This window comes from Trachemys scripta, chromosome 7 (assembly GCF_013100865.1).
Source record: "Trachemys scripta elegans isolate TJP31775 chromosome 7, CAS_Tse_1.0, whole genome shotgun sequence".
NCBI classification, from domain to species: Eukaryota; Metazoa; Chordata; order Testudines; family Emydidae; genus Trachemys; species Trachemys scripta.
In genome coordinates, this window is record NC_048304.1 from 96838273 (window position 1) to 96866269 (window position 27997).

The 27997-nt window shown below is 43.7% G+C and overlaps 1 protein-coding gene and 1 long non-coding RNA gene across 7 annotated transcripts in view; one reads left to right on the forward strand and one right to left on the reverse strand.

The window, feature by feature from the left end:
* Window positions 1-3000, forward strand: part of LOC117879942 (heparan sulfate glucosamine 3-O-sulfotransferase 1-like) — a 114010-nt gene extending 111010 nt beyond the window's left edge. The window contains exon 2 of the mRNA XM_034775530.1: window positions 1903-3000. Coding sequence (XP_034631421.1) covers window positions 2006-2935 — 930 coding nt within the window. The 5' untranslated portion in view covers window positions 1903-2005 and the 3' untranslated portion in view covers window positions 2936-3000. The remainder of the gene's footprint in view (window positions 1-1902) is intronic.
* Window positions 1-27997, reverse strand: part of LOC117879945 — an 86673-nt gene that overhangs the window by 4644 nt on the left and 54032 nt on the right. Inside the window, exons 3-7 of one of the 6 annotated variants that reach the window (XR_004646434.1) lie at window positions 27072-27251; window positions 25009-25113; window positions 24131-24224; window positions 2993-3090; window positions 1493-1749 (exon numbers count right to left, since the gene is read on the reverse strand). This is a non-coding gene — a long non-coding RNA (uncharacterized LOC117879945). Of the gene's footprint in view, window positions 1-1492; window positions 1750-2992; window positions 3091-20844; window positions 22368-24130; window positions 24225-25008; window positions 25114-27071; window positions 27252-27997 lie in introns of those variants that run through there. The other 5 variants (XR_004646433.1, XR_004646435.1, XR_004646431.1 and 2 more) reach the window with 5 other exon arrangements.

A 27997-nucleotide genomic window follows, 5' to 3' on the forward strand; every position in this document is an offset into this window, starting at 1 on the left:
CCAGTCCAGAGCACTCAAGCATAATTATCCTGGTGCAGATGTTGTATTTTTCTAAATTATTTTTATCAGTGGTTCTGTGATGCTAGCTCCGTTATAGCTAAGTTTCCAAATAGTATATAGAGGGGCCTCATGCAAAGTCCATTTTAAATATTAGTAAAACAGTAGGAATTTTATATATATTCTATATATATATCCCTTCCCCATCCCCAGGAGTCCTGTCCCATCTAGCTGGGACCTGCATCCCATTTAGCAATCTGGGAGGGCAGGATAGTTGCAACTGTCAGATTGAGAACCTCTGCTCTCCTTTAATATCTGGTTTTCTTCTGCTTGAGGATGAATTAATAGTAAATAGAGCCCAGATCCATCCAATCTTACCCCCTGCTCCCCTCCCTCTCGCCACCCCCCACCCCGACAAAAACGTTTAGGATCCCCTGAATGTATTCTAGGTGTCTCTTGGAGAGAACCTTTAGCCACTCCTTGGAGACACTAATGTTCTCTGCTCTAATTCTAAAACTCTGCCCTTGCAGCAACTACCCCAGCTACGCATGTGTGCATGCAGACACCACAGCTCCTTGATCTTCCACAACTAATCCACCCAGACTAGCTTATCCTCTCACTTCACATACAGTTGATGCACACTCCATTTTTCTTGCTCTGATGCATTGTTGTGTCTGTCTGTCTCTTTACTGATCGAAATGGCTTGCAACCCAAGGATTTTGCCTTATTTCACCCCTGCTCTTGCTAGACACATCTTTTCTGTGCTACAAGTCAGGACTCTCAACCCATAGCCCATTGGAGACAGAATTAAGGCATCAACTAAATGACACTTGCTATTTAGATTCTAGCAGTGAATTTGGGGAGATGAATTGATACTCCAAAATGTCATGGAATCATTATTAATGGCTAGGGTTGTCGATTAATCGCAATTAACTCAAAAAATTAATATCTATTAATCACAGTTTTAATCACACTGTTAAACAATAGAATACCAATTGAAATGTATTAAATATTTTGGATGTTTTTCTACATTTTCAAATATATTGATTTCATTTACAACACAGAATACAAAGTGTACAGTACTCACTTTATATTATTTTTATTACAGATATTTGCACTGTAAAAATGATAAAATAGTATTTTTCAGTTCACATCATACAAGTACTGTAGTGCAATCTCTTTATCATGAAAGCACAACTTACAAATGTAGACTTTTTTTGTTACATAATTGCACTCAAAGACAAAACAATGTAAAACTTTAGAGCCTACAAGTCCACTCAGTCCTACTTCTTGTTCAGCCACTCGCTAAGAGAAACAAGTTTGTTTACATTTACGGGAGATAATGCTGCCCTCTTCTTATTTACAATGTCACCAGAAAGTGAGAACAGGCATTCACATGGGACTTTTGTAGCCAGCATTGCAAGGTATTTACGTGCCAGATATGCTAAACATTCATATGCCCTTTCATGCTTCGGCCACCATTCCAGAGGACATGCTTCATTTTTTTTAAATCGTGCAATTAATCATGGTTAATTTTTTTAATTGCTTGACAGCCCTATTAATGGCATGTCCTAAATAGCAAGAAGTAAAAGGAAGGAAATGATAGCTAGGAATATAGAACCAGGTAGATCCTGCTCTTCTTTCTTCATAGCCTAGTCCAATGTTTTGAGCTAGCAAATGTTCTCATTGATTTAGTATCCACCATTAATCACAGCACTGAGCAAGAAAATGTCAATTCACCATTTTTCTCTCCTGAAACAGAGTGGCGGGCGAAAGGGGGGAGAGGAAGTGAACTGCTTTAGATAATTTTTCTACATGGTACTAATTACAGAGAAGTCAGACTTTATCTATGATGCATTCATGCATATACACAGAGATAATGATTAGTCTTCTTTTATTTTGCAGATGCTTCAGAAAGTTGTTTGCTCGCCCCCAGTTCTGTCAACCAGCTCCTCAAGAGGGGAATCGCCTATTATTGAACTAATTTTTTGAACTAATTATTCTCCACATGGCCTTCCTCCTGGTGTCAGCTTATCTTTTGCTGACTCACACTCAGGGTGCTCCTGTTGAGAATGGGGCACTGCTGGAGACGCTGAAGTCGCAAGTAGGATTTTTCAGTAATAAAAGTGAACACTATTCTGCACAGGTGAGACCTCCTGGCACAAACCGACGAATACCTCAGACGATCATTATAGGAGTTCGCAAAGGAGGGACCAGGGCCTTATTGGAAATGTTGGATATTCATCCTAATATTGTGGTAGCAACTACAGAAGTCCACTTCTTTGACTGGGATGAAAATTATGTTAAAGGAATAGACTGGTATAGGCGTCTGATGCCATTTTCTTATGAAAATCAAATTACTATTGAGAAAACACCAGGCTATTTTACCTCACCACAGGCTCCAGAAAGAATTCATGACATGAATAGCTCTATTAAACTGCTGCTCATTCTAAGAGACCCCACTGAGAGAGTAATATCTGATTATACCCAAGTATATTACAACAGACTAGAAAGTCACAAGCGTGTTCAGCCCTTTGAAGAAATTGTTATTAAAAATGGTGCACTTAATACCAAATACAAAGCTATTCAGAGGAGTCTCTATGATATCCATATGGAAAAGTGGCTTAAGCATTTCAACTTAGATCAGATTCACATAGTGGATGGCAATACTTTAATCAAGGACCCTCTTCCTGAGTTACAAAAAGTGGAAACATTTCTTAATCTTCCTTCCAGAATTATGTCTTCAAATTTTTATTTTAACCAAACCAAGGGGTTCTATTGCATTAGAAGTGATGGAAGAGAGAGATGTTTACATGAATCCAAAGGGCGCCCCCACCCTGTTGTCAACAACACTGTTTTAGAGCAACTTTACTCCTACTTCAGAGAGCACAATGCAAAATTTTACAGAATGGTTAATCATTCGTTTGACTGGCATTAATACATTTGGAATAAATGTTTCTTAAAATGTCCTGAAATAAACTATTTTCAAAGTTACCTTTGTAAGCTCTCTGGGGTAGTTCAGACTGAAAACTTCAGAAGTTGTTATACTGAAAACATAGCCTTCATTGGGGATAGTTGTCCATTAGCAGCACCCTTTAAACATGGGAGAAATAAGTTTGATATATTTGTGTATAACTACTGTGGGCCAGAATTTGATCTCAGTTTCACTGCTACAAATCCATTAATTTCAGTGGAGTAACTTCAGATTTACACCTGTATGACTGAGATCAGAGTTGAGGCTCTTTGGAAAAATGAGACTGCTTTAAGCAGTGTACAAAATGTAGATAGTTGAAATGGTATCATTCTAACTGTTCTGTAATTTTTGTTGGTAGTATTTTTTATATCATGTGCCATGATAATGACATTGATTTCTAGAACTTTCATACAGTAGAATAATGACATATGTTAATACAGGGGACTCCAAAAGTGCTTCCTTCAAACAATTTAAAATCTGTGAAAGTAGCTATTATTGTAAAGTACTTCCTACTTAAATAACTAACATATAATAAAGGGGTTCCAGTCCAACTATGGTTTTGAATACCTACCAGCTTGCTCTGTGTTGAAGCTCCTTCTATATAGAACGTTAGTATTAAACAACACACTTATTGGTGCAAAATCTTCAAACTGGTGGAGAAAATTAACTATTTGGAGAAACTTAAAATTTTGGGGCTCAGGATGCAAACAGACAAGGATCCAAAACACCCTTGGTTTACATAGCAATATTGATCTGTTTAATAAAAAGTAAATCTGTAAACAAAGTCATTAGATATCAGCAATTGTACAAATGTTTATTTAATTACATAAGTTGTCACTTTCCTCTGGAATGGAAAATAATTTTTCATCAATACTACCTTATTGTTTGTATTTCTGTGACTAATTGTTCTATTGCTCTCTTAGATTTAGTTTACGTATCTAATTTGACACATTGTTTACTGAAAAAATATTACTTGCCTGCTCTCCAAAGCATGGAATAACTTTTTTTTGTAATTTCTATTTGCAAATCATGAGATGTACTCAGAGTTGAAAGTAATTTCATGTAACATGTATATAATATGTATATCAGTCACAAGTTATCAGATTCAAGCTATCAAATATGATTTACTCAGATTTTCTATAAAATCATGTCAATCCATATTCATGTACTAGGAATTGTTTGTTCATTATAATTTTGACAGCATCCTGCTGGTCTTTTTTAGGTTCTAACCCTTCTCAAGTGTATCAATACTGAAAAAGAAAACCTACTTTTATCATTCTGGCAGGAGTTATTTTGCCAGTTACAGTTATCCTGAGAAATGTACTAGCAGTTGCATTTGGGTTTTGGTCTTAATTATCATAGTATGAAAATCTCTTAATAATAATCACCCACCAATGTACAAATAAGATCCTATAGAGGAATTTTAAAAATACTTTCTATATCCATCAACAGACATGGCTCCGGGCAGGCAGGAGAGACGAAGAAAATATAGTCTTCATGATCAGTTGGAACGTTGCTACTCAGGAACTCCAGTTTCACAAAGATAGGTGGTGATTCAGCCACACAGGCAGAGGTAAAAGTAAACTTCTATGGTCCAGTAAGGCGTACTGGCAAGAAAGCCGGAACACGGCCGACCATACCAGCGGGGCTGCTGATGAGGGTGGGGGATACAAAGGGGCAGTTACCCTGCAGCCCGGCAATTTAAAAGGGCCCGGGGCTCCTGGCAGCAGCTGGAGCCCCTGGCCCTTTAAATCGCTGCCGGAACCCCAGGGTAGTGGCGGCCAGAACCCTGGGGCTCCCGACCACCGGTACCATGCCAGTGGCCAGAGCTCCGGGCCCTTTAAATCGCTGCCAGCCCTGCCCCTTCCACACAAGGCCCCACCCCTTCTGGGGGCCCAGAGCCTCCCCCCTCCTTGCCCAGGACCCTGGCTGCCCTGCGTGCCAGTAAGTCCATCAAGTTACTTTCACCCCTGCACACAGGTCACATTGGTATGAATTGGAGTTCTGCTACTCATCCCTTAAGTGTTCCTAGTACCACACTGCAGCCTGTTCCCTAGCAACCACAAACCTCCACTCTACCAGACATGTTGACTACTGAGCAATAACGGGATGCCTTTCTGGAAGACATAGTTTAGTTTTGATGAAATTCTATGGTCTGTTATACAGCAGGTCAGAGTAATGATCTTATAGTCACTTCTGGCCCTAACAGCTATTAATCTAGTACTTTCTGCACTGAGATCGTGTGTACCTTGAAATACAACTGAAGTAAATGGGAACTGAAGTTATTCAATCCTTCTACAGTTGGTTAGTGTGTTCTTTACATCCACAGCCAATTCCTCTGGAGGGTAAATAGAATCATCCCCAAAGTTAAAGGGAAATATATCCTTAGTCAAAACGTCTCCAATATAAAAGCAGAATATTAAAAATTGTGCAGAGCAGCTTGTATTTTCAGAGTAATATTTAAATTACGTACTTTTGCTGTTTTTGTATATCTGTGTGTACATATAATAATTTCTGTATTAATGAGCTTTTCCAATTACTTTAGTTTTCTGGAGTATCAATCATTTACTAAATCTCTGATTTGTAAAAGTGGGTAAGTACATCTGAAATGTACTTATAGACCAGGGGTGGGCAAACTTTTTGGCCCAAGGGCCACATTGAGGTTGTGAAACAGTAGGGTGGGCCTCATAGGGAAGGCTGTGCCTCCCTAAACAGCCTGGCCCTACCCCCTATCCACCCCCTCCCACTTCCCACCCCCTACCCATCTAACCCCCCTGCTCCTTGTCCCCTGACCACCCCCTCCTGGGACCCCACCCCCATCCAACCCCCCTGCTCCTTGTCCCCTGACCACCTCCCCCCTCCCCCAAGGATGACCAGACAGCAAATGTGAAAAATCGGGATGGGGGTAATAGGAGCCTATATAAGAAAAAGGCCCCAAAATCAGGACTGTCCCTATGACTGCCCCCAGGGACCTCCTGCCCCCTTACCATGCCACTCAGAGCAGCAGGACAGGCTTATTGGAAAGCCTGGTAGGTAGGAGGGCACAAGCCATGCTGCCTGTGCAGAGGCATGGCTGCGGGGGAGGGGCCAGGGCCTAGCCTCCCCGGTTGGGAGTTCAAGGGCAGGGCAGGACGGTCCCATGGGCCGGATGTGGCCCGCAGGCCGTAGTTTGCCCACCTCTGTTATAGAGGAATAAATAATTATAGTCCAACTTTTTTACCAAAGTCAGAGTTGTATCATCTTCTAAGGAAAGGCCTCAATGGAGTAAGGGTCTGATTAGAGTGTCCCATTGAAGTCAAACCAGAAGTGAAAACCGTATTCCAAACAAGGACATACCATTAACTTATAGCATTCATTTTTCCCCAGTATTATTTTCCATTACTTATGCATTCTAATACTTTAGTTGTACTATTTTTCACATTTTGTTTTTCTTTTGGCAAGGTTTTGATTGAGGTTAGTTCTATTTAATTGTATCAAGCAAGTGTAATGTTTTCCTTGGTGAAAAATGTAAGTTGAAGACAAAGGCTTATTTATAGTAGTTGCCAATAACAGATGATTTCACAAGGCTGCATCAAATTCCTTTAGGTTTCTGAAAGAAAGCAAATATCTTTCTATACATTTGCCTGCAGGCATCAATACAGGGTTTTTTTGTTTTTTTTCTCTGAGGTTTACAGATAATCTTTAAATGACTAGTATGCAGGAACACCAGAAACCTGTGTGCATCTGTGAACATGTTAGTGTCTGTTTCTGAAATTTACATTTCAAGGAGTGCTGATCTATATGGATTAGTGATGCATAAATCTACCTGATTTGTCAGCAAAGTGTTCATCCATTTCTGTTCAGCAGTTCTGGGAAAAACAGCTAAGGGAATGAATTCAATGAACTCCTTACAATTTACTAGTACCAGGAGAAATATATTATGCATAGCTTAACTTTGTTGATCAACTTTTTTCATTTAACTAAACCCCTCTGAAGCTTGGATTGAGGAATCCATTTTAAAAGATCCAGTTTAACCTTTGCATTTCAGTATTCACCGGGCTGAAAAGGCAGTAGTGAAGATTGCAACTATAATTTCAATGACAGACTCCATTTCAGTCTCCTGCAGGACTGAAATGTTCCATACATGGGCTCAGGTGAAAGGTGACCTTTTCCCCATACGTATAATAGAAAATCCATGCAGCTATCTTTTAGCCATATGAAACGAAACATAATAATTTCCCCTGGTGATGTAATACAATTTATTTTATATACACAACTCAAAAATGGTTCAATTTTGAAACCTGCTATTTAAATAATGCTCATTGAGGAGTATATGCACCATCAAGTGGGAGAAACTATTATCCAAGGAATTGTTAAAGGGCAGGAGTGACAAATATCATCCCTCCCATTCCCTCCCCCGTCCCCCCTGAAAAAAACCAACTTTTGGATCATCCAAATGCTCAGACACGGCCTGCCAGCCAGAGGAACTGCTTCAGAGACCATTTTCACAAGGGAGATTCGTTTGGAAGATTGTGCAGAGATTGTTTTAAGCCCTGCCACTACCATCAGAAACAAAAATACGGTATTGCAGAGACGGAGGATTTCAGAAGCTCTCTAGCATTCTGCAACATCCTGTAAATTTTAAGCTTTCACTTTAAATATAGTTTCCCTCCTTTTTCAGTTGGCAAGATACAGCTGGCAAAATATAAACAGCTGTGCTGTTGCCTTTTTTTAATGCAGCCTTGCAGAGAACTGGCACCAAACAGCAGCAGCAGCCACACCCGTGTGAATTCTTTTTGCGTTGTCCCCATCTGTACTCCCATGCACTTCCAATGAAAGATTTTACTTTACAGCCGAACACTGAAAGGTCCCAATATTATTCAGCTAAGGTGCACTTGGTCTCTAAAACACACTAATAATTTTCCAGTTGATTTTCATTATTATTATAGGCTGGATAGTGTCCTCCTGTAGTACAACCCACTCACTGATAGCATGGCTTTGATGGAGCCATACGAGTGGGCTCCCCCCACCATCTCCCTTAAGGGGGGATTTCCCTGCATAGAAAGGCTCTCTGTGGACCATCCCTAGGATGCAGCTGCTTTCCATGCAAATCTTCAGAGACCCAAATCCTAGAGGGTGCATATCATGTCACCCTCCCATCCCCACAAAATACTACATCCCCCCCCAAGCAAGGCTACATCTTTCCACTCCCCCTCGCACCTCCCATGTGGATCCCAAACCCATGCCACTCCCAAAACAGGGTCCTGGGAAATGGTTATGATTAGGCTGAACCATCCTTGCAAGTGAAGGAGTGGGGAACAGTCACATATTTCAGGGGCATGCGCAAACAAGAAAAAAAAAGCAAAAATTCAGAAGGTTCCCACAGCAACTTTAACTCATAATTCCCCCCCGCCCAACCACTACCTCTCCACAAGATCTTTTCCACCTTCAGTTGATACATAAAAGTTTGAGTAGTGTCATGATGCTACATTGTATCTTGTTCAAAATACTGACTCTGCTTTGGCAGTCTATTCCAGTTTACAAACTCAAAAATGGCTTACATGTTACTCCTGTGGGAGGCACAGACTGAAAGATGAACTGATTTGGGTGGGGGCAGGGATTGCCTGTATTCTAGCCTTCAAAACAATAATTTGACTATTTTACAAAATGTATTAAGGTCATGGATGAAACATAAGGCTGGAAGTGACCTCGCAAAGACATCAAGGCCAGATCCCTGTGTAACGCCAACAGACCCCCCCGGTTGTTGGCAGGCAGGATCAAACCGCGGACCTCTGGAGCTAAAAGCATGAGCCTCTACAGTAGGGGTGGGCAAACTTTTTGGCAGGGGCCACATCGGAGTACCGAAACTGTATAGAGGGCCGGGTAGGGAAGGCTGTGCCTCCCCAAACAGTCTGGCCCCTGACCCCTATCCGCCCCCTCCCACTTCCCATGCCCTGACTGCCCCCCCCGGAACCCCCCCCTCCCTCCCCCCCCCCCCTGCCCCCTGTCCCCCTGACTGCCCCCCAAGACCTCTTGCCCCTTATCTAGCCCCCCCACACACACTCCCAGCCCCCTTACCATGCCACTCAGAGCACCAGGACTGGCAGGCAGGCAGGCAGGACAGTCCCATGGGCCGGATGTGGCCTGCCAGCACAGTTTGCCCACCTCTGCTCTACATAGGGTGACCCGATGTCCCTATTTTATAGGGACAGTCCAGATATTTGGGGCTTTTTCTTCTATAGGTGCCTATTTCCCCCATCCCGATTTTTCACACTGGTCACCCTAGCTCTACAGCATGAGCTAAAAGGCAACTGGGTGTTAGCTAAGACTGTAGAGCAGACTCATTTTTCTCTCTCTCTCAATGGTCTTGGTGCCACTAGATGGGACAGAACACCACACTCATCTGCACTGTGGCAAGATCAAGTAAACCTCCACTATCCCTGACAGATATTTGACCAATATATGTTGTTTTTTAAAACTTCCAGTGATGATGATTTCACAACCACCCTTGGAGGTTAACTATTCTTCTAGTTTTCCTAAACCTACATGCAGTCACAGAAACTCCTGCCTTTACTCAATTACACTTTAAAAATATAACAAAATAGAAACTGGAATCCAAACACCGAGACTTTAAAAATATGACTAATGTGCAGGGAACTAAGCCTTTAAATTATGAAGATGAAGTTTACACTTTTTCCTGCAGTTGTAAATTTGATCCCTAAGTCCAAAGTTTGAATTGCATCAGGAGGAAAAAATGCAGACCCATTGGAATTAAAATCAATAGTAACTAGCCTATTAAACCAATAGTTAATGACCAATGTTTGTTACTGGCCAAATACTTTGCACGCTGGTTATATGGGATTTTATTGTAAGTGACATTAAATTTCAGTTACTATTTCCTAAACCAAATGCCAAGGTAATCTTGAGCAGTGGCTAAAAATGTGTCTGCACTATCATATAGTGGTTGCACTGGGAGCTGTTAATTTCCTTAGTTTAATGTCCTGGGACCCAACTCATCACAATTCCTGAAAAATTAATGGAAAGAGAGAAAAGAGTTGGATTCAGGACTATGAATTTCATGCTAGTGCCTTACTCAAATCTTCTGTGATTGCTGTCACTAATATTCCATACAGATAAAAATAGCACATTGTATTATGAACATACTGTATTCCTTTAAGGTCATGTCATGTCAAATTTATAATATCTAGTAAAATAACAGATGTGTAGCAAATATCATTTAGTACGTTTTTGTGTTATACTTTTGATGCGAGTTTGACTTGCACTTTTATCCTGTCTGTCCTTTTATTCTTAGTACAAATAACGCCCACCAGCTTTCTGAAGAAAAAAAATGTCTTACTGCACACTCTTTAGAAGAAATGCAGAGGTGTTTTTGGCAGAAGAGAATGAACAGTTTTTCTTAGTGGTAGTTCAAATATTGCTACAATGGAGCAGAAGGACATGAAACATGCTGGGATTAAATGGCAAGAATTGTTATGGCTATGAAGTTGGTTCCAAAAGCCAACTCTTTAGTCATGGATTGAAAGTAGTTTTAGAATAGAATTTGCCTCATTTTTCTTTCTCTACTCAGAAATACAGCTAAGTAATCAAGTATTTTTGTCCTGTACAGGCATATACTGCTGTAAACTTTTAGTAAAGCATAGATCTCCGGCTTCAAATGAAATAGGAAAGGTGTGAGGGAAGCACAGTGCCCTTAGACTCTGTTGCCATATGCTACCACTAGCCTTGAGCAACATGACCTAAGTCTGTGTCAGGCAAAAATTCTGAGTTGCCTGATCTGAGAAGTAAAACATCTTCATACTGAAGTGTCTCTTTTTATCCTTCCTGAAAAACCATGTTCTGTAAACACTAAAATGCCCTCTTTCATATATATCTATACACACACAAGGACAAGGTGCACTAGTACAACACAAGGCAAGTCACACAGAGAATATCACAGAGTGAATGGCGGGTGAATTTTTGTCTTGATTGGTTTGTAAGAGGAGTGAAAAAATAGTGAAGATTCAAAGAAGGTATGCTATAGCTGTGCAAAAAAAATCATCTCGCACCATTTGGAAAATACCCTGCTCCAATACAAAACAAGATTGTATCCAAAGCTCTGCACTAAAATCAATATCCTGTTGGGGGTGGACTGTAGCATGGGCAGCTATTGGAATGTTTGTAATTTACTATTACATATACATACCTCAGTCATTCCAGGGCCATGCTCCAGTGAGTCCCTCATGAACGAATACCTTTCATCCCGCCTGATGAATCTTTCCTAGTGTGACATTCTATACCTTGGGGGAACATCGTGGAACCCCCATATTCCTCATTTTTATATAATTGTGATCTTACCTATAAAGTATGCCTTGTAAGATATCAGGGGAAAGCTTATGATCTGCTGAAATGCATTGTTCTAGCTAAATATGTGTATCATCAACACATATGAAGTTATGAGAATTGTGTTGTATGGCTGTCATTAAAATATGCTGTGGGTTGTGGAGGCGCCCAGATACTGGCTCTACAGAGACAATGACAAAGGAGGTAACCAACACCTGGGTTGGTGCTGTTGAATAGAAATCACCAGCCATTGTCCAGCAAGGAAGCTACAATTCAATGACTCACCTGCATGAGGCCACACCAGGGGAATTGCTCAACTTTGCTTAGGGACTCAGCAATGCCCCCAGACGTGCCTGGACTTGCATTCTCCAAGCACATGGGCCTGAGGTTATAAAAGAGACCATAGGGGCCCCATCCTTGGCTCTTCTCCTGCCCCCATCTACACTGCAAGCAACCAAGACACTGAGAAGAAGACAAGACTCCAACAGAGGAGATTGGCCCACATTTAAGGAACAAACCTGTATATTAAGACCTGCAATATCCAGTGGGGTGAGAAAAACTGCTTAATCTAGTTGCTGCCCAGTCTAATAGGGTGGAGCGTTTAGACTGCGTGCTTATATTTTATTTCTTTGGTAACTAACTCTTTTTTTTTTTTTTTTGGTCTATATCACTTAATATCACTTAAAAATCTACCTTTTATAGTCAATAAATTTAATTGTTTATCTTTATCGGTGAGTTTGCATGAAGTGTGGGGCAAATCTGCTCCGGTTTGAGAAAGGCTGATATTCCACTTTCCATTGTTGAAGTGGTGACCCAATTAATAAATTTGCACTGCCCATCTTGAGCAGTGCAAGACGGTATATTCCTGAGGTACAGTGCTGGGAACTGGAGGGATTTGGCTCTGGTGCCTTTCTCTGTGTGATTCATGAGTGGCTCTGGGAGCATTCATGCAATCTAGCTGGGTGTGGGGCTCCACATGCCATTGTGCTGAGTGATCACAGTGCCTGGAGTGGCTTGCTGCTGGTCATTAGCAAGGCCTTGTGAGAGACAGCTCAGGCTGAAGAGAGTTAAGGGGGCACAACGGTCCCTCAGTCCCAGGCTGCACCCTGGGGGGATCCCGTCACAGTGGCGCAGAGAGCAGGGTGAAATACATAGCGTCTTGTACTGAGCAAGATTTGCACTTCATACACTGGTGTAAAGATTTTAAGTGTGGTGGCTAATGACAATCAGGAGGAGGCTTCCGGTTTGTTATTTTCTGTTTGCTTGTTTCGGAAAAGGGCAGTAGGAACAGAAAAGCAGGAAAATGACTGAAAGCAGTGAAGCAATTGAGAAGTTGGAGCTTTTTAGTCTGCAGGTTGCAGAAAACGAGAGGGAGCACCAGAGACTATTGCAACTGAAAGAACTGGAGATAAAGGAGAAGTGGGAAGAAAGAGAGAGAGAGCAAAAACACCAACTGGACCTGCTAGAGAAGCAGAACCAGAACCCCAGCGATTCCCATCATGCCAAAAATCCACAGCTGGGACCATGTATGTCCTGCGTACAAGGAGACAGATGATATTGCTGAATATCTGACTACCTTCGAAAGGCTGTATGCAGTGCATGAGAACCTTGATGCCAAGAGAGTTCCTACCCTGATTGCAAAATTAACTGGTAAAGCTCTAAGTGTATTCACTGAAATGCCCATTGAGGATGCTTTAGACTATTGTAAATTCAAAAGCACTATTTTACAAAGGTTTCAGATTACCCCTGAAACACAGAGAGTTAAATTTAGGAATCTTAAGAGGGATATTGGTATGAACAAATTGAAAGATTTGATGGGAAAGTGGGTGAGGGCAAAGGTGTTACAAGCTTTGAGGGGAATGTTTGATCTTGTGGCTCAAGAGCATTTCCTAGGCATGTAAGGCTGATGTAAAGCAGAGTCTATGGGACAAAGATGTAAAGTCTGTGGATGAGATGGCATCTCTTGCTGATGCCTTCGAACAGACCCAGACATCTATTGAAAATAAACCACCGAAAGAGGTGTTTAAACCTGGTGGGAAGGGGAGATCCCATTTTATCTCTAGCAAGAGAGTGGGAGACTGGGTACTCACCAGGGCTGGCGCTTCCACTAGGCGACCCTGGGCGGTCGTCTAGGGTGGCAGGATTTGGGGGGTGGCATTTTGCCATCCTCGGCGGAAATTCGGCAGCAGGGGGTCCTTCTGCTCCGGGTCTTTGGCAGAAATTCGGCGGTGGGTCCCTCACTCGCTCTGGGACCCGCCGCCGAAGTGCCCCGAAGACGCGGAGCGGAAGGACCCCCCGCCGCCAAATGCTCAGAAGACGAGCGCTACCGCCTAGGGCGGCAAAAACCCTGGCGCCGCTCCTGGTACTCATCTCCCCAAAAACCATTCCTCTAAACCTCATCCCAAATCTCCTGTAAAAGCAGAAGAGCCCAAAGCATGCTATCAGTGTAATCCCACTGATCACCTGAAGAATAAATGCCCTGTGCTAGGAGGAAGGAGGCAACCAATAGCTCATGTTAGCCACTTGAATTAAACAATGTGAGGCAAATACTAAGCTCTCTGCCAGCTGATACCTTCCATTCTTAGGTGGTGCATTGCGGGGAGAGGGGGAAGAGGTATCAGGCATATTAGGAAAACCATAGCAATATATGATCATAGAATATTAGGGTTGGAAGAGACCTCAGGAGATCATCTAGTCCAACCCACTGCTCAAAGCAAGACCAAACCCAACTTGATTGTTGTCAATCAAGCTCTGAAATGCACATAAATTGAATCAATCTGTTCTCTACAGACGGAGGGTTTCAAAAGCACCTCTGTGACTGAAAATCCCACCCTCTGCTTCCCGGGCATGTGACGCGTGCCAGAAAAGGATTAGAGGTAAAGTTTTGAAAAGCCGTCTTAAGGCTAAATTCACAGAGGGGACTTGGGTCTCTTTCTGGACAGTGGAAGTCACAGCCCCCAAAATGGACTCTCAGTCATCAAGTGAAATAGGGCGCTGCCTAAGCTAGCCTGTAGGCAATGCAAAAGAATGACAGGTGCTTAGGGCCCAGCTCCTGAGGGTGCTTAACTCCCATTGGATGCCTGACTGACACATGGGAGGGAGGCACCTATCTCCTATACTGATTCTTAGCTGTGAACCCTGAGTTCGGTGCCTAAGCCAGAGCAACCCTTTCTCACCAAAAAAAATGAGAATGAGAGCGTTTATTATCCAGTGGTTAGGAGGGCACTCATCAGGGATGCAGTGCAAATCATCACACTGACTGAGAGGAGTAGAGGCTTGCACCCAAGTCTTCAAGCAGCTTTGATGTGAGCAGCTAAGCAGTTTCAAGACTTAGGCCTTGGCTACACTTGCAGATGTACAGCGCTGTGAGTTAAACCTGACTTCGTACAGCTGAGTAGGGAAAGCGCTGCAGTCTGTCCACACTGACAGCTGCCCAGCACACTGTCGTGGCCACATTTGCAGCATTTGCTGCTCCATTGGAAGCAGTGCATTATGGGCAGCTATCCCACAGAGCACCTCTTCCCATTCTGGCGCTGTGGGTTGTGGGAAGGGGGCATGGGTGCGGGGCATTCTGGGTCCTGTCCCAACGCCCCGCGATGCATCGCTTCGCATCCCAGAAATCCCTTTGTTTCCGTCCAGCTTTGGCGCCATCTTTCAATGGTTTCTGTGCAGCACGATCTGTCCATGGGAAATGGAGCCCGAACTGCTGAGGCGTATGCTGACTTATCTCGCCAGCATGTTACGTTTGGCTGTCGAACTATTCCTTAGGATCCAAAGTGACAGTGAGAGTGAGACGTCCGACGATGCTATCAAGCTGCGTAACGCGTACAACATGAAATTGCTTGTGGCATTCACAGACGTGCTCAGCACCGTGGAATGCTGCTTTTGGGCTCGGGAAACAAGCACCGAGTGGTGGGAACACGTCGTCATGGAAGTCTGGGATGACGAGCAGTGGCTGCAGAACTTTCGGATGAGAAAAGCCACTTTCATGGGACTGTGTGAGGAGCTTTACCCCACCCTGCGGTGCAAGGACACGAGATTGAGAGCTGCCCTGCCAGTGGAGAAGCGGGTGACTATTGCAATCTGGAAGCTGGCAACTCCAGACAGCTACCGGTTGGTCGCAAACCAGTTTGGAGTGGGAAAGTTGACCGTTGGAATCGTGTTGCTGCAAGTTTGCAGGGTCATTAATCGCATCCTACTCAAAAGACCTGTGACTCTAGGTAATGTTCAGGAAATAGTGGATGGCTTTGCACAAATGGGGTTCCCTAACTGTGGAGGGGTGATAGATGGGTTGCACATTCCTATTCTGGCACCACCCCACCTAGGATCCGAGTACGTTAATTGGAAGGGGTATTTCTCTATGGTTCTCCAGGCGCTTGTGGATCACCGTGGGCGTTTCATTGACATTAACACAGGCTGGCCCAGAAAGATGCATGACGCACGCATCTTTTGGAACACTTGGCTGTTCAGGAAGATGCAGGCCGGGACTTTTTTCCCCGAGAGGAAGATCATGGTAGGGGAAGTCGAAATGCCCATTGTGATCCTTGGAGATCCCGCTTACCCGTTAATGCCATGGCTCATGAAACCCTACACAGGGAGCCTTGACAGCAGCAAGGAACTACAGGCTGAGCCGGTGCTGAATGACTGTGGAGTGTGCCCTTGGCCATTTAAAGGGCTGCTGGCGATCTCTGTATGGGAAGCTGGACTTGGCCGAAAACAGCATCCCCGCAGTTATATCCGCATGCTGTGCCCTCCATAATATTTGTGAAGGGAAGGGTGAAAGCTTCACTCAGGCATGGACCTCTGAGGTTGAACACCTGGAGGCTGAATTTGCACAGCCAGAGAGCAGGGCTATTACAGGGGCCCAGCGCGGGGCTGCAAGGATTAGGGATGCCTTGAGGGAGCAATTTTTGAGGCTGAAAACCAGCAGTGATATCTGGTGTCCTGCATGGGAGTGAAGTGCAGTAGTTCCAATCTTTAGGAATCAGTGTTTGCCAAGCAGACAAGCAGACTTGCAGTGCCTGTTTATTTCCTGGGCTAAGGAGTCTTTTACTTTATGCAATAATAAAGAATGTTTTCAAAGCCAAAAAATCCATGTATTGAAAAGAAACAAGGGGATGGAGTGGGGAACGGTACAATCACAGATTTGCGTATGTCCTGTCTGGTGTGCTGTGCAGTGAGTGCTGCACTTCAGGATAGCTATACTGCATGGTGATGGGGGTTGAGTGCAGAGGGTAAGGGTCGTGCTTTTCAGGGCTGGGTGGTGAAGATACTGGTGTTGGAGGCAGCTGGTGGTGTGAAGAACACGGAAGTTGGGGAAAGTGGGTTGGAGGTGACAGTGGGGCACAACAGAAAGAGTTTTGGGACAAGGGCTGTGCGGGGGGGGGGGCGGCATTTGCATTTGCGGTACTGCTCCTCTTTCTGCATGGCTACGAGCTCCTGGATAGTGTCTGCTTGGTGCTCCAGGATGCTTATGAGCCGATCCGTGCTTTGCTGCCGGTGCTCCGTGCTTTGCCGCCGGTGCACTGCATTTTCCTGGCGGATCCTGCTTTCTCTCTCCCTCCAGTTCCGTGCTTTCTCATTCTCTTTAACAGATTGCCGCATCACTTCTTGCAGCATGTCTTCTTTGCTTTTTCACGGTCTCTTCCTGAGTCTTTGCAGTCTCTGAGCAGGCGATAAGAGGGACGGCTGAGGTCTCAAGGTTCATGCAGCTGTATAGGCAAAATGCAACATTTAACAGAGGCAGCATTGTTTATACCCGACAGAATAATGATTCCCCCCTGCACTTAAGGAGTAGAAAACACACAGGGTCTACACAATAGCATAATTTTCACATCCGAAACAGAGCACATATATCCCACGGGAGCCTCAAAATGGTGAGTAAGGGGGACTGACTGTTTCAGGGCTGCACTGTCCTCTGGGTTTCTGTGCCTTGGGGAGAGCCAACAGCTTCAGGGGACACCTACACTGAACACTGTCCCAACATTTTCCACAGGAGTTCATCCTGGACGATATCTCGCTGCTGAGGGTGACCTGGGAAGCAAGGGAGGGGCTTCTACTGCAATGTAGCTTCCGCCCTGGCCCATATGCAGCTTGCCTGTGGGCAGCAATGGTCCCCCCGCCCCTCGCGGCACAGTGGCACGGACACGTTAGCCTGGCTGGGACAAGGACCACGGTGGCTCTCCCGATAAACCTGCACAAGCGCATTGCACATGTTCTGGATGAGACATTCAAGGAGATTACCGAGGCGGATTACCACGATGTGAAAAACCACATCAATGCACTATTCCACATATAGGCATGCATGCCTAACCCTCCTCTCCCAAAGAGCCCGCACCGAAAAAATTCCTTCCCCCCCCCCCCAAAAAAAAATGCTTCCTGGGAACCTGCTCTTCTGTTTGTCCTCCCCAAGTACCGGCTGCTGTGACTGGCTACCTTCCTCCTGGCTCGAGTAGAGCTCCTGGCAGCATGGCTCCAGGGATTCTGGGGTGTCTCCATCCGGCCCACCACCCTCACTCCAGTTTTCCTCCTTCTCCTCCTCCCCTACCCCTCACACCGGCTCTGAAGTGTCCATGGTGGTGCTTGGAGTGGAGGTGGGGTTAACCCCAAGTATCGCATCCAGCTCTTTGTAGAATTGGCAGGTCGCGGGGGGAGCACCCGAGCGGCCGTTTGCTTCGCGGGCTTTGCGGAAGGCACTCGGCAGCTCCTTCACTTTAATCCTGCATTGCAGGGCATCCTGGTCATGGCCCCTTTCCATCATGTCCTTTGATATCTTCCCGAAGGTATTGTAATTCCTACGGCTGGAGCGCAGCTGGGACTGGACAGCTTCCTCCCCCCAAACACTGATGAGGTCCAGCAACTCACCGTTGCTCCATGCTGGGGCTCGCTTGGTGCGTGGAGGCATGGTCACCTGGAAATATTTGCTGATAGCACTCCACACCATGCCAGGCTGAGCAAACAGGAAGGGGATTTTTAAAATTCCCGGGGAATGTAAAGGGTGGGTCACGTGATTGGTTACCTGAGGCCAGGGCAGTAGAGTTTGAACTGATGACCAGAGTGGCTAGAACAGGCATTGTGGGATACTGCCGAATACTTCTAGAGGTCAGTCACAGTGCATTGGGCGGCCACACTGGCGCCACAGCGCTGCAGCGGCAGCACAATACTCGCTATTCCTCTCGGGGATGTGGAGTACATGCAGCGCTGCAACCACGGAGATACAGCGCTGCAAATGCCTTGCCAGTATGGACAGGGAGTGAGTTACAGCGCTGGGGGCGGCTTTACAGCGCTGCAACTCACAAGTGTTGCCAAGGCCTTAGGTGGCTTTGTGCATATGTAGTGGCAGAAACTTAGGCAGCAGCTGAGTGGTGGTTTTATGACTGCCAGTGGCACTTAAATGTTGGACTTAGTAAGTGTACCTGGCCTGCATCCGCTGACACAGGGCTCGGGCTGTAAAACTGCAAGAAGGTCCCACAGCCCGGGCTTCAGCCCAAGTCCAAACCTAGATGCTGCAATTAAATAGCCCGAGCTAGCTGATACAGGTCAGCCTCAGGTGTTTAATCACAGTGTAGACATATCCTAAGTGCCTTTGTGGAGCTAGCCCTAGGTGCTACGTTTCTGCCAGTAGGACTCACATCTGATGAGCTGTTCAGAGTCCTAGCCCTGGTGGAGATTCCCAAACTCCAAGTTTACAAGTGGGGTTCTGATTCTTTAGTGCCCTAATGGCAGGGCTATAGCATCACACATTGTTTCTTTCTAGCCTAATGACTATTGCCCATCCCAAATACTCTGGTGGTTAGGGCACTCAACTGGGCTGTGAGAGACCTGGATTGATGTCTCTGTTCCAAATGAGAGGGAGCTGAAAACAGGGCTCCTACATCAGACTGAGTGCACTAACCAAAGGGCTATTGGGGTGTGTCTCACGAGCAAGGTCAGTTGGCTTTGGTGCCTAACTCCACAAGATGGTTCATGGCTGAACATCCCAAACAGAAGGATGCAGCACCTATTAGTCTGGGGGCCTAAGGCCCAGATCAATGGGAGTTAAGCATCTAACTCAGAGCCCATCAATTGGATTGGGCCCCACAGGGGAGCTAGGCAGCGAAAACTCCTAGTTGTGAACCCTGACAGGCAGGGCCGTCCTTACCCATATGCAAAGTACGCAGCTGTGTGGCCCTGCTCCACCTCTTCCCACCCTAGCTCCGCCCCCACTCCTATGAGGACTCCAGAAGCAGTCGGGCCTGCTCCACTCCCCTGGCTCCCAGCTGCGCCACTGTTGAGTGCTGGGGGGGCGGTTCCTCCCTCCCCCCAATCCTGGCAGTCAGGGGAGCAGAGCAGGCTGGGACCTGGTCACTCCACTTCCTGCAGGAAGTGGCCAGCTCCTGTCCCCCGCCGTCCCCCATGGAGACCTGGGGCCAGTCTCCCCTCCCCCCGCTCCTCCCCACAGAGGCCTAGGGGGGCCTGCGTAGGGCACCAAAATAGCTAGGGACAGCCTCGCTGACAGGGCTTAGGTTTGACCTGTACATTGGGCATGAGGACACAGCTATCTGTCTGCATGTCCACTGGTGATGTGTAGGTGCCTGGAGAACTCTATGGGTGAAAATTTAGGAGCCTAAGGAATTTAGGCAGCTCAGTGGGGAGTTTTGAGGATCTAAGTTTTGGATTTAGGTGCCTAACGTGGCAGTTAGGTGCCTAACTCCCTTTGTGGAACTAGCTCTCTGTATCCGTACTTTTCTGAGAGGCTCTCTCTGTGACCCCACCTAGCCCAATTACCAGCTATAGCAATCAGGCTCTGTGGAGGAATTAATGAGGGATTGAATGTCAATCAGGTACAGAAGAGCCTGAAAGGAGTTTCTGCCTGTGTAGCTCTATTCGGGAGTCACACGGGGAGGAATGTCATGTGACCAGAAGTTCAGTCCCTCGCTGCACATATAACCAATAACTGGAGGAAGCCTCCTGAGGCCTCTCCCATAATGACAGGTGGGCCCCAGTTTGCTGGAAAGGTGACTACCCTGCCCACAACACAGTGAAAGGACTGCAGGTAGCAATTAAAAAAAAATCCCAGCCTATACAGCATGGCCACAGCCATCCATCCTATTCTGTAAAGCAACACAGCAGGCAGAGCTCATTGGTATGGGCTGTCCTCTGACAAGCCACTCTGCAACTGCCATCTACAGAGGTGAGCCTTTTTTTGTTGTTGCAGGGTTCTTTGAGTTGGCCAATTCTCCCCCTCCCCACCCCCCCATCATTTCATGGCTGGAAATGCACCTACATATGATGCTGGATGAGGCAGCAAGTTTTTATTTTATTCTCTGCTAGGACATTTTCCTTCCATTGGAGTAATTATTACACACATAAGAAGGATTTAATTTGTGATTTCCCTTGGACTGTGAGACCGATGTTTTGGTGAACTGTAACTGCTTTACTCCCAACTAATTCATTGCTACAGGCTCTTAACTCGTGATACTTCCTCTCATCCATCAATGGCCTATATAACAATTACCTACCTTTTCAGATAGTGACAGGAGTCTAACTGGCAAATCCAAGCTTAAGTCACTAGATTCACAAAGGCACTTAGACATTGCAGTGCCTCGCCCCTCGGCACCCTGCTGCCCTGGGTTAAGCACCCAGGCTCCCCATGCATTATAGGGGGAGAGTTATGTAGCTAACACCTGTAAACCTTTCCTACTGGCTAGTTTAGGTGACTGTCTGCTCAGCCTGCTAGTATTTGGGAATCCTATTCTCAGGTGCCTAACTCTCCCCGGCCATTGCATAGGGAGCCTGGGCATCTAACTCAGGCTTGTGGATTCCACTAGGCAGCAGGGCACCTGAAATCAGGCTCAGAATTGCACTGCCTAAGTCCCCCTTGAGGATCTAGCCCAGAATGTCTAATCAGTTTTCTGCAACTTCTAGTTTCAATGGGCCAGCAACTGCAGAGGCACATCTTACCTTGATAAGGCCCTTAGTGCATTAGTCTTTCTTTAAACAAATAAGAACTGGGTATTGTCTCAGTCCCACATGTTCTAGTTTTTATGAACCCCTCTCTTGATTACCTGTATATTATGATCATAAGGAAGAGGAATGCATTACCCAGGTTTAACACTAAAGCCCAAGGTGTTTATTTTACATAAGCCCATCTTCACTATCACTCATAAGCCGTCTTTGATTTCCCTCTCTTTTTGTAGATTCTTCTCTGTGTTTTTAAATTTTGAATGAATCCTGACTTTACTAATTCATGGAATAAATAGTTTTGACCTTAAATTGCACCTCCCTGGACTGAGAGAAGTAAAAACAGAACCAATTCCCTTTTCTGTGGCTTTCACAACTAAACTGTTTTATAGCTATGTTCCATTACTGTCTCAGGAGACCAGACATGCAAACCTGAGAACAATTAAAACCAAAATACCCTTCCCTAACAGTCATATCAAACCAAGTGATTGGGTTGCTATTTTTTAAAAAAGTAGAAAACCCAATTAATCCTCAGTTGAAAATATATATATTTAGCAAATTTACATAGAGACAGAACTTCAGCTGCTGAAATTGGCATAGTTTCCATTTCCAGCCATAACATCCATCTTCAGTGGATGTTCCCCCAAATATTTATTATAGCTCTGGCAGAGATTTTATGGAATGTTGAGAATGAAGAGCTATGTTACAATCACTGATACATCAGTGTGTGCAAAAAATATTCTTTCAGTCTTTGGTGGTTGATAAGCCAGCTAGAATGACTGTACTTTCTAAAATACAAATACAGTATCTCTTAATATATGAATTAAACATATGGTAGCAATGTTAATAATAATATGTAAACCATTTCTCTCTCAATTTAATTTATCAGTAGAACTACCATTCAGTACATTAATGAATGACAAGCAATAAACTGTGTTTTCTAACTTCATATATAAATAAATATATTTACTGCTAGGAGTGGGGGAAAAGTTTCCTTTATTTGCATCCCTGGCCTCATTCTGTCAACATATCACACAGATTGCTGGATACACACAGAGATGCACTCTGGCAATGCTAGGGAGGGACCTCCTTTTCCTGCTGTCTGTTTCAACTTATTAATAATAGGATGATGCTTCTGGCACATGTAAAATAAATTAATATTGGATTAATTCAATTCAAACAATATTTCAGGAAAACACATTGCAGATTCATTCATCACAGACTTGAGATCAATCCATTTAAAAAAAAAGTAAGAATGTCATTATGTTTACATATATAATTGCCTAAAGCTGATCTAAGTGATAGAATATACTCTAACACTCTCCAACATGCCTTCAAAGCTGATAAGCCACCAGTTTATAAAATAGAAATATAGTATTTGCAACACTAGCAGTCACACTGAGGAATTCTTTAGCTATTTAGTTTTACTTTAGATAACATGTTATCTGAGCTATCAAAGTAACTTATTGTAGCTGTTGTTTTAAAATTATGCTTAGTGGCAATTCCTTTGTTGCTTAATGGTGATAATTTACTTTTAATATAAAGCTCACAGGACTGAAAATCTAGTATCATTTTTGCAAATGCTACTGCAATGAACTCAGCAACCGAGTGTTTGCCAAAATTAACACAATTCATTTTAAGTGTAGTGTTCTTTACTTCCTTTATTTGCTTGTTTGTAGAACTTTATGGATGACAAGAATATATCCAAATAATCTGTGTGTATTAAATTCTATCCCATGCTTTTGATGTTAAAAATGCAGAATGCCTGAATAAATATTGTAGCTTTTACAGTATGAATCCTGTTGATGGGTAGATCAAAATAGACAGTATGAACTAAATGACTGATTCTGGAGCCCATAAAACTCCTACTGAATGTAATGGGTGTTCTGCCTGAACTAAGGGCTTGTCTACATGCTGCATAACTGCGCACCAATGGGGGTGTAAATTCTAGTTGGTCCCATTGTGTCATGCACTAACTGTCTGTAAAACAGGACTAAGTCAGTGCACACTAGAGAACTTTTAGTGAGCACCAACAGGGTTCACACAATCAGCTACAGGTCTGTCGCATCTTATGCGCATTTAACATGCGCGATTTCAGCTTTACGCGGTCGGCAAAAACAGAAAGAACAAAAAAAAAAAGAGAGAAAAATAACAATTTTAATATTGTACGTGTAGTGCGGGCGATTCCGCCTGCCATTCAACTCAATGTAATTTTGACTATACGCGGTTTTCGCTTTACACGCTAACCGCAGAACGGAACCCCCGCGTAAGATGAGACTCGCCTGTAGTGTGCAACACACAGGTGCACACTTCAATCAGAGCATATCTAGAAACAGTTAAAACAATTACGGTGCAGGGGTTCTCACATTTTTGAATGCTGGTGTATAAGCCTCTTAGAAATACCAAATGTATGCTTGTTCTCAACTCTGGAAGGAAGGCATTCCCGCAGACCTAGAGCTCCACAGGCAAAAGTACCAACCTCTGCTTAGTCCATCACTAAAAGCCCTCAGGTCAAAAAGCTGTCTTTCCCTCCAACCTTTGAGGCTGGGATGGAATACAGGGCATCAGAAGTTCAGAAAGACACTTGGGATAGAATCCATTTGGAGCTTTAAATATTAAAATTAAAAACTTTAACCTTGATACTTGGGCTAACAGGCAACTGAGCTAGATTGCAAGACAGTGAGCAGTCAGACTGACCTCTGCTAATTTCCCCCTGCAACAATCAGACTGCTGTATTCTGAACCAGCTGCGGGCAACAGATCTCTTACTAAGGTTGCCCAGTATATATCACATTACAGTAATCCTACCACCAATTCACAAAGAGATGGATCATGATTACCACCAGGGAATACCACAGTCTGGGGGGCATTCTTAACATCATAAAGTAACAGCCCTTACCATAGTTGACTCCAGATGTCCTCAACTCAGCCCTAGGTCAATGATCACACTATGCTGGTCCGGAGAAGCAGCTCCTCATTACAATTCAGAAGGCCTAGGGAAATGACACTTTCTTCACATCTCCTGCCTGAACCAATCTGCATAATCTCATTTATGCAGCGGTTCAATTTTAGCCAATCTCTGGTCAGTAAATTAAATTAATCAGACACTGCATATCCCCTTACAACAAAAACACACCGCCGTGTATCTCCTGTACATGGTAGTCCAGGCCATCCTTCTGAAAAGTTTCTTGAAAAGACAGACTATAGCTACATGCATTAGTGCCAAAACCAGTCTGGGGGGACACACCACATATGAGCCTAGAATTCTCCTGTCATTGGCTGGGATGCCTGAAACCACTGCTGTACCAGTGAGACCATACCAAATCTGCCTCTATGGCCCCCAATACAGCATTTGCATCCAGTTATACCAAAAATGAAAAGCTTCCTGTACGTTTAAATTGTCTTGTCCCAAATGCATGGGCCTACACCAGCACTGTTTACATTGTGTAGAACAAAATCAAACTAGGGCATGAATGGAGTTAACACAGTAGCTAGCACATTATTATAAATGTCCACTGCTCTTTTAGCATCCTTGTGATGGAAAGGTAGAGATTACTTTCCCTTAGTATCTTCCTACAATATCTTGCATCCAGTAAATTCCTTGGCTGAAAATATGTAACACCCAGTGCTGAAATACAGAGCATAAAATAAAACTCTAGTGCCAATATGCAAGCCTGATTTATGTCTAATTCCCAACAGTTTACTGTGGGCCAAAGTCTAAAGTCCTAACACAGGTGAGATTGCCCTCACCCCCATGAGAAAAAAATGGGAAGAGACCTGGGATTGTAGTGGGGTGGAGGGAGGGGATTCTGAGGCTCTATACAGATGTTTTCTCCTGGATTATGAAGCTGGGAGGGGGCAGGACAGGAATGTTTCTTCTCACTGCAGAATGAGAAAAGGTTCAATGATACACAGTATTGAATATGGCAGAGGCACAGAACCATCTGTGCAGAGACCTTGTGCCTCTGAACACAACTCCAAGACTCCTGCCCATTCCTCTTTCAGACCCTGGCAATCTGACAGCATGACTCTTCCCCCCATCCCACATGGAGGAGAATAGAAAAATAACTGACACCCTGATACTTATCTGCAGATTTAATGCTGGTCATGGGGGGAGTCTCACTGACCTTGTCACTGCTAGACTCAGCTCCTTTACCTTCTTATACAAGTGGAGGGTCCTCCACTGAGTTTAGGGCATGTGGGGACATGGTTTTGTAGAGGCAACTGCTACCTCCTCTCAGTTCTTCCTCCTTTTCTGCCACTCAAGTGCAGAGAAAGGACACTCCATGTGTGGTTCCTGAGGGACTGAAACTCTTCCCCTAAACTGTAGGAGTTCCCCTAAAAACTGAATAAAGGACCTCCTCAAGATTTAGCCCATTGATCACAATTCTATTTTGCCTCCTTTCCTGTTAAATACCATCTAACTCTAAATCAATGCATACACACACAACCTTTCTGCTAACGCATTCCATGTGAATATTAATCTATCTGTATTCATATAAAGGTATATGCAGTGTAGGTGTAGCCATGTTGGTCCCAGGATATTAGGGAGACACAGAGGGTGAGGTAATATCTTTTATTGGCCCAACTTCTGTTGGTGAGAGAAACAAGCTTTTGAGCTTACACAGAGCTCTTCTACTACCCCAGACAGTAAACAAATTGTGAGTCATTCCGCAAAGAATCAAGATTGGTTTAAAAAATAATGAGATTTAAAAAAAAACATAAATATATTTGGGTCTTTTTATTTGCCTTCTGGTATTTACGCCTTTATGGTACACTCGGGTTATAGTTTCACACTTTTCTCTAACAATGAGTTCTACATATTTTCATTAAAAACAAAAAACATAAGCTGAGATTCTCATGTATTTACTAATTCCAGCAACTTGGAGTTTAAGAGCGAATATCTTGAGACTTGCACTTAAAACACAAGAGCTGGCAACACTGCTAGTTTTCACCACAGAGAATGTTGGGAGTATTTATCACAACCCTATTCTTTTCAGTTCATTAGGATGAGGGACTGTCTGAGACTGAAGTATCCAGGAGGTGACGCAACAAAATGATAAACTAAGCAGCAACAAGTCACTAAATGATATTCATCCAAGTATTCTGAAGGAATTTAAGTGTGTAAGGACTGATCCAAAGCCTTCAGAAGGCAATAGAAAGGCTCCTACTGACTTCAACTGTGTTTGGATCAGATCAGAAGCGTGGAATGGTCAAAGCAAATTTTGTGTAAGGCTATTATTTGTGATGTTTGGCATAAATTATTTTGTTCATAACAGATAGCTCCTTGGCAATTAGAAATTTTAATGACTCTGGGAGATCATTGTATTTTGCTATTCATTCACAAGGAAACATTTCCACATTATTATGTACAAAGAAGTGGTTATGCCCATACGTAAATAGCTTGCAATGTTGCACCAATTTGGCATTAAGCACCAAATTACTAATCTCTTGGAAGCCTTATTCTAAATTCAGTACATGTGCACTTTCTTGATAAACACTCTCAATCATTATTCTCAGAACATTGCTTCTTTTTAATAGGTTTATTATCAATGGAAATGATGTCAAGTTTGCTTTCATTAAAGATTTTTCACTAATCAATGCAAACTCAGTTCACATAGAGGAACTGTTTGTTTGTTTTTTAAAAAGGTCCTGAGAAGCAAGAATTTGTGGATGCTGAGCCAAACACCGGTACTGGGGCACATACTAAGCAATCCCAACTTTAAAGATTTCCTCTTTTCACTTGGAAAATGTGGCATACTGTTCAGTACACCACAGCATGTTGATGCTTTCTAATCCTTTCCCCCTCCCACAAAAGATGTATTTCAGTTCATCCATACCTCATTCACTGTATCCCTGTCATTGAAAAAAAACAGGATTGTCTTCCAAACCATTTTGTAGGGGAAAGGAAGCAGAATCCTCCTTCAAGACTCTGGAATCATAGACCAACTACTTAATGACCCTCTTCGGCAGCAGTTAAATTGGACATATCTTTTTAACCTGAGAGGACCTCTCCATCACTGTAGAAGGACAACAAAAGAGTAGAAGACTGTTCAGACATTCTCTTGCATGATGCTATACCTAATTTATGCTGAGCAACAGAGAGTCCCCAGTACCACATGGATATCAATTTTCTGTTGTGTGCTTTCTTATAATACGAAATACCACTATGATTATAACAATAATGAACCCAGTCTTGTTTACCTTTTGGAGCTGATCAAATCAGAGTAATTTTCAGATATTGAACAATATGATGCTGTTTCTTTGTCTCTAAAGATATGTCGCAGTTACACTCAACTAGTCCAAATAAATACTGCTGCAATTGTATTTTCTTTACAAATGCCTACACTGCTATGGTAATAACTCTCTCATTTTCTCTAAAGTCGCTATCTTAAGATGCAGGAAAGAAAATTGTTTCCTCTTTTATTGCAGACAACACAACATTAGAGTCCAACATTGTTACTCTTGGAAAATATCTAGGATTGAACCATTTAGCTATATGGCAAATGCAAAGTGGGTCTTAATCATGAAGATCCAATTTGTTTAAATAGATTTGTGCATGTAAATTCTATTACCTTTGCCTGTAAGTGTTAGTACTTAAAAATGCATGTGTAAATGTTTGTGTGTGCATTTACTGAGTCTAGCTTTTAAATATTTAATCCATGGGGTTGGAAGAAGGGACTCTGAAATTATATCTGGAATTACAAGTATGTATCAGGAGCTCTTCTCCCCCTTCCCCCGAATGGGGGAAGTCTTAAGAATTGTG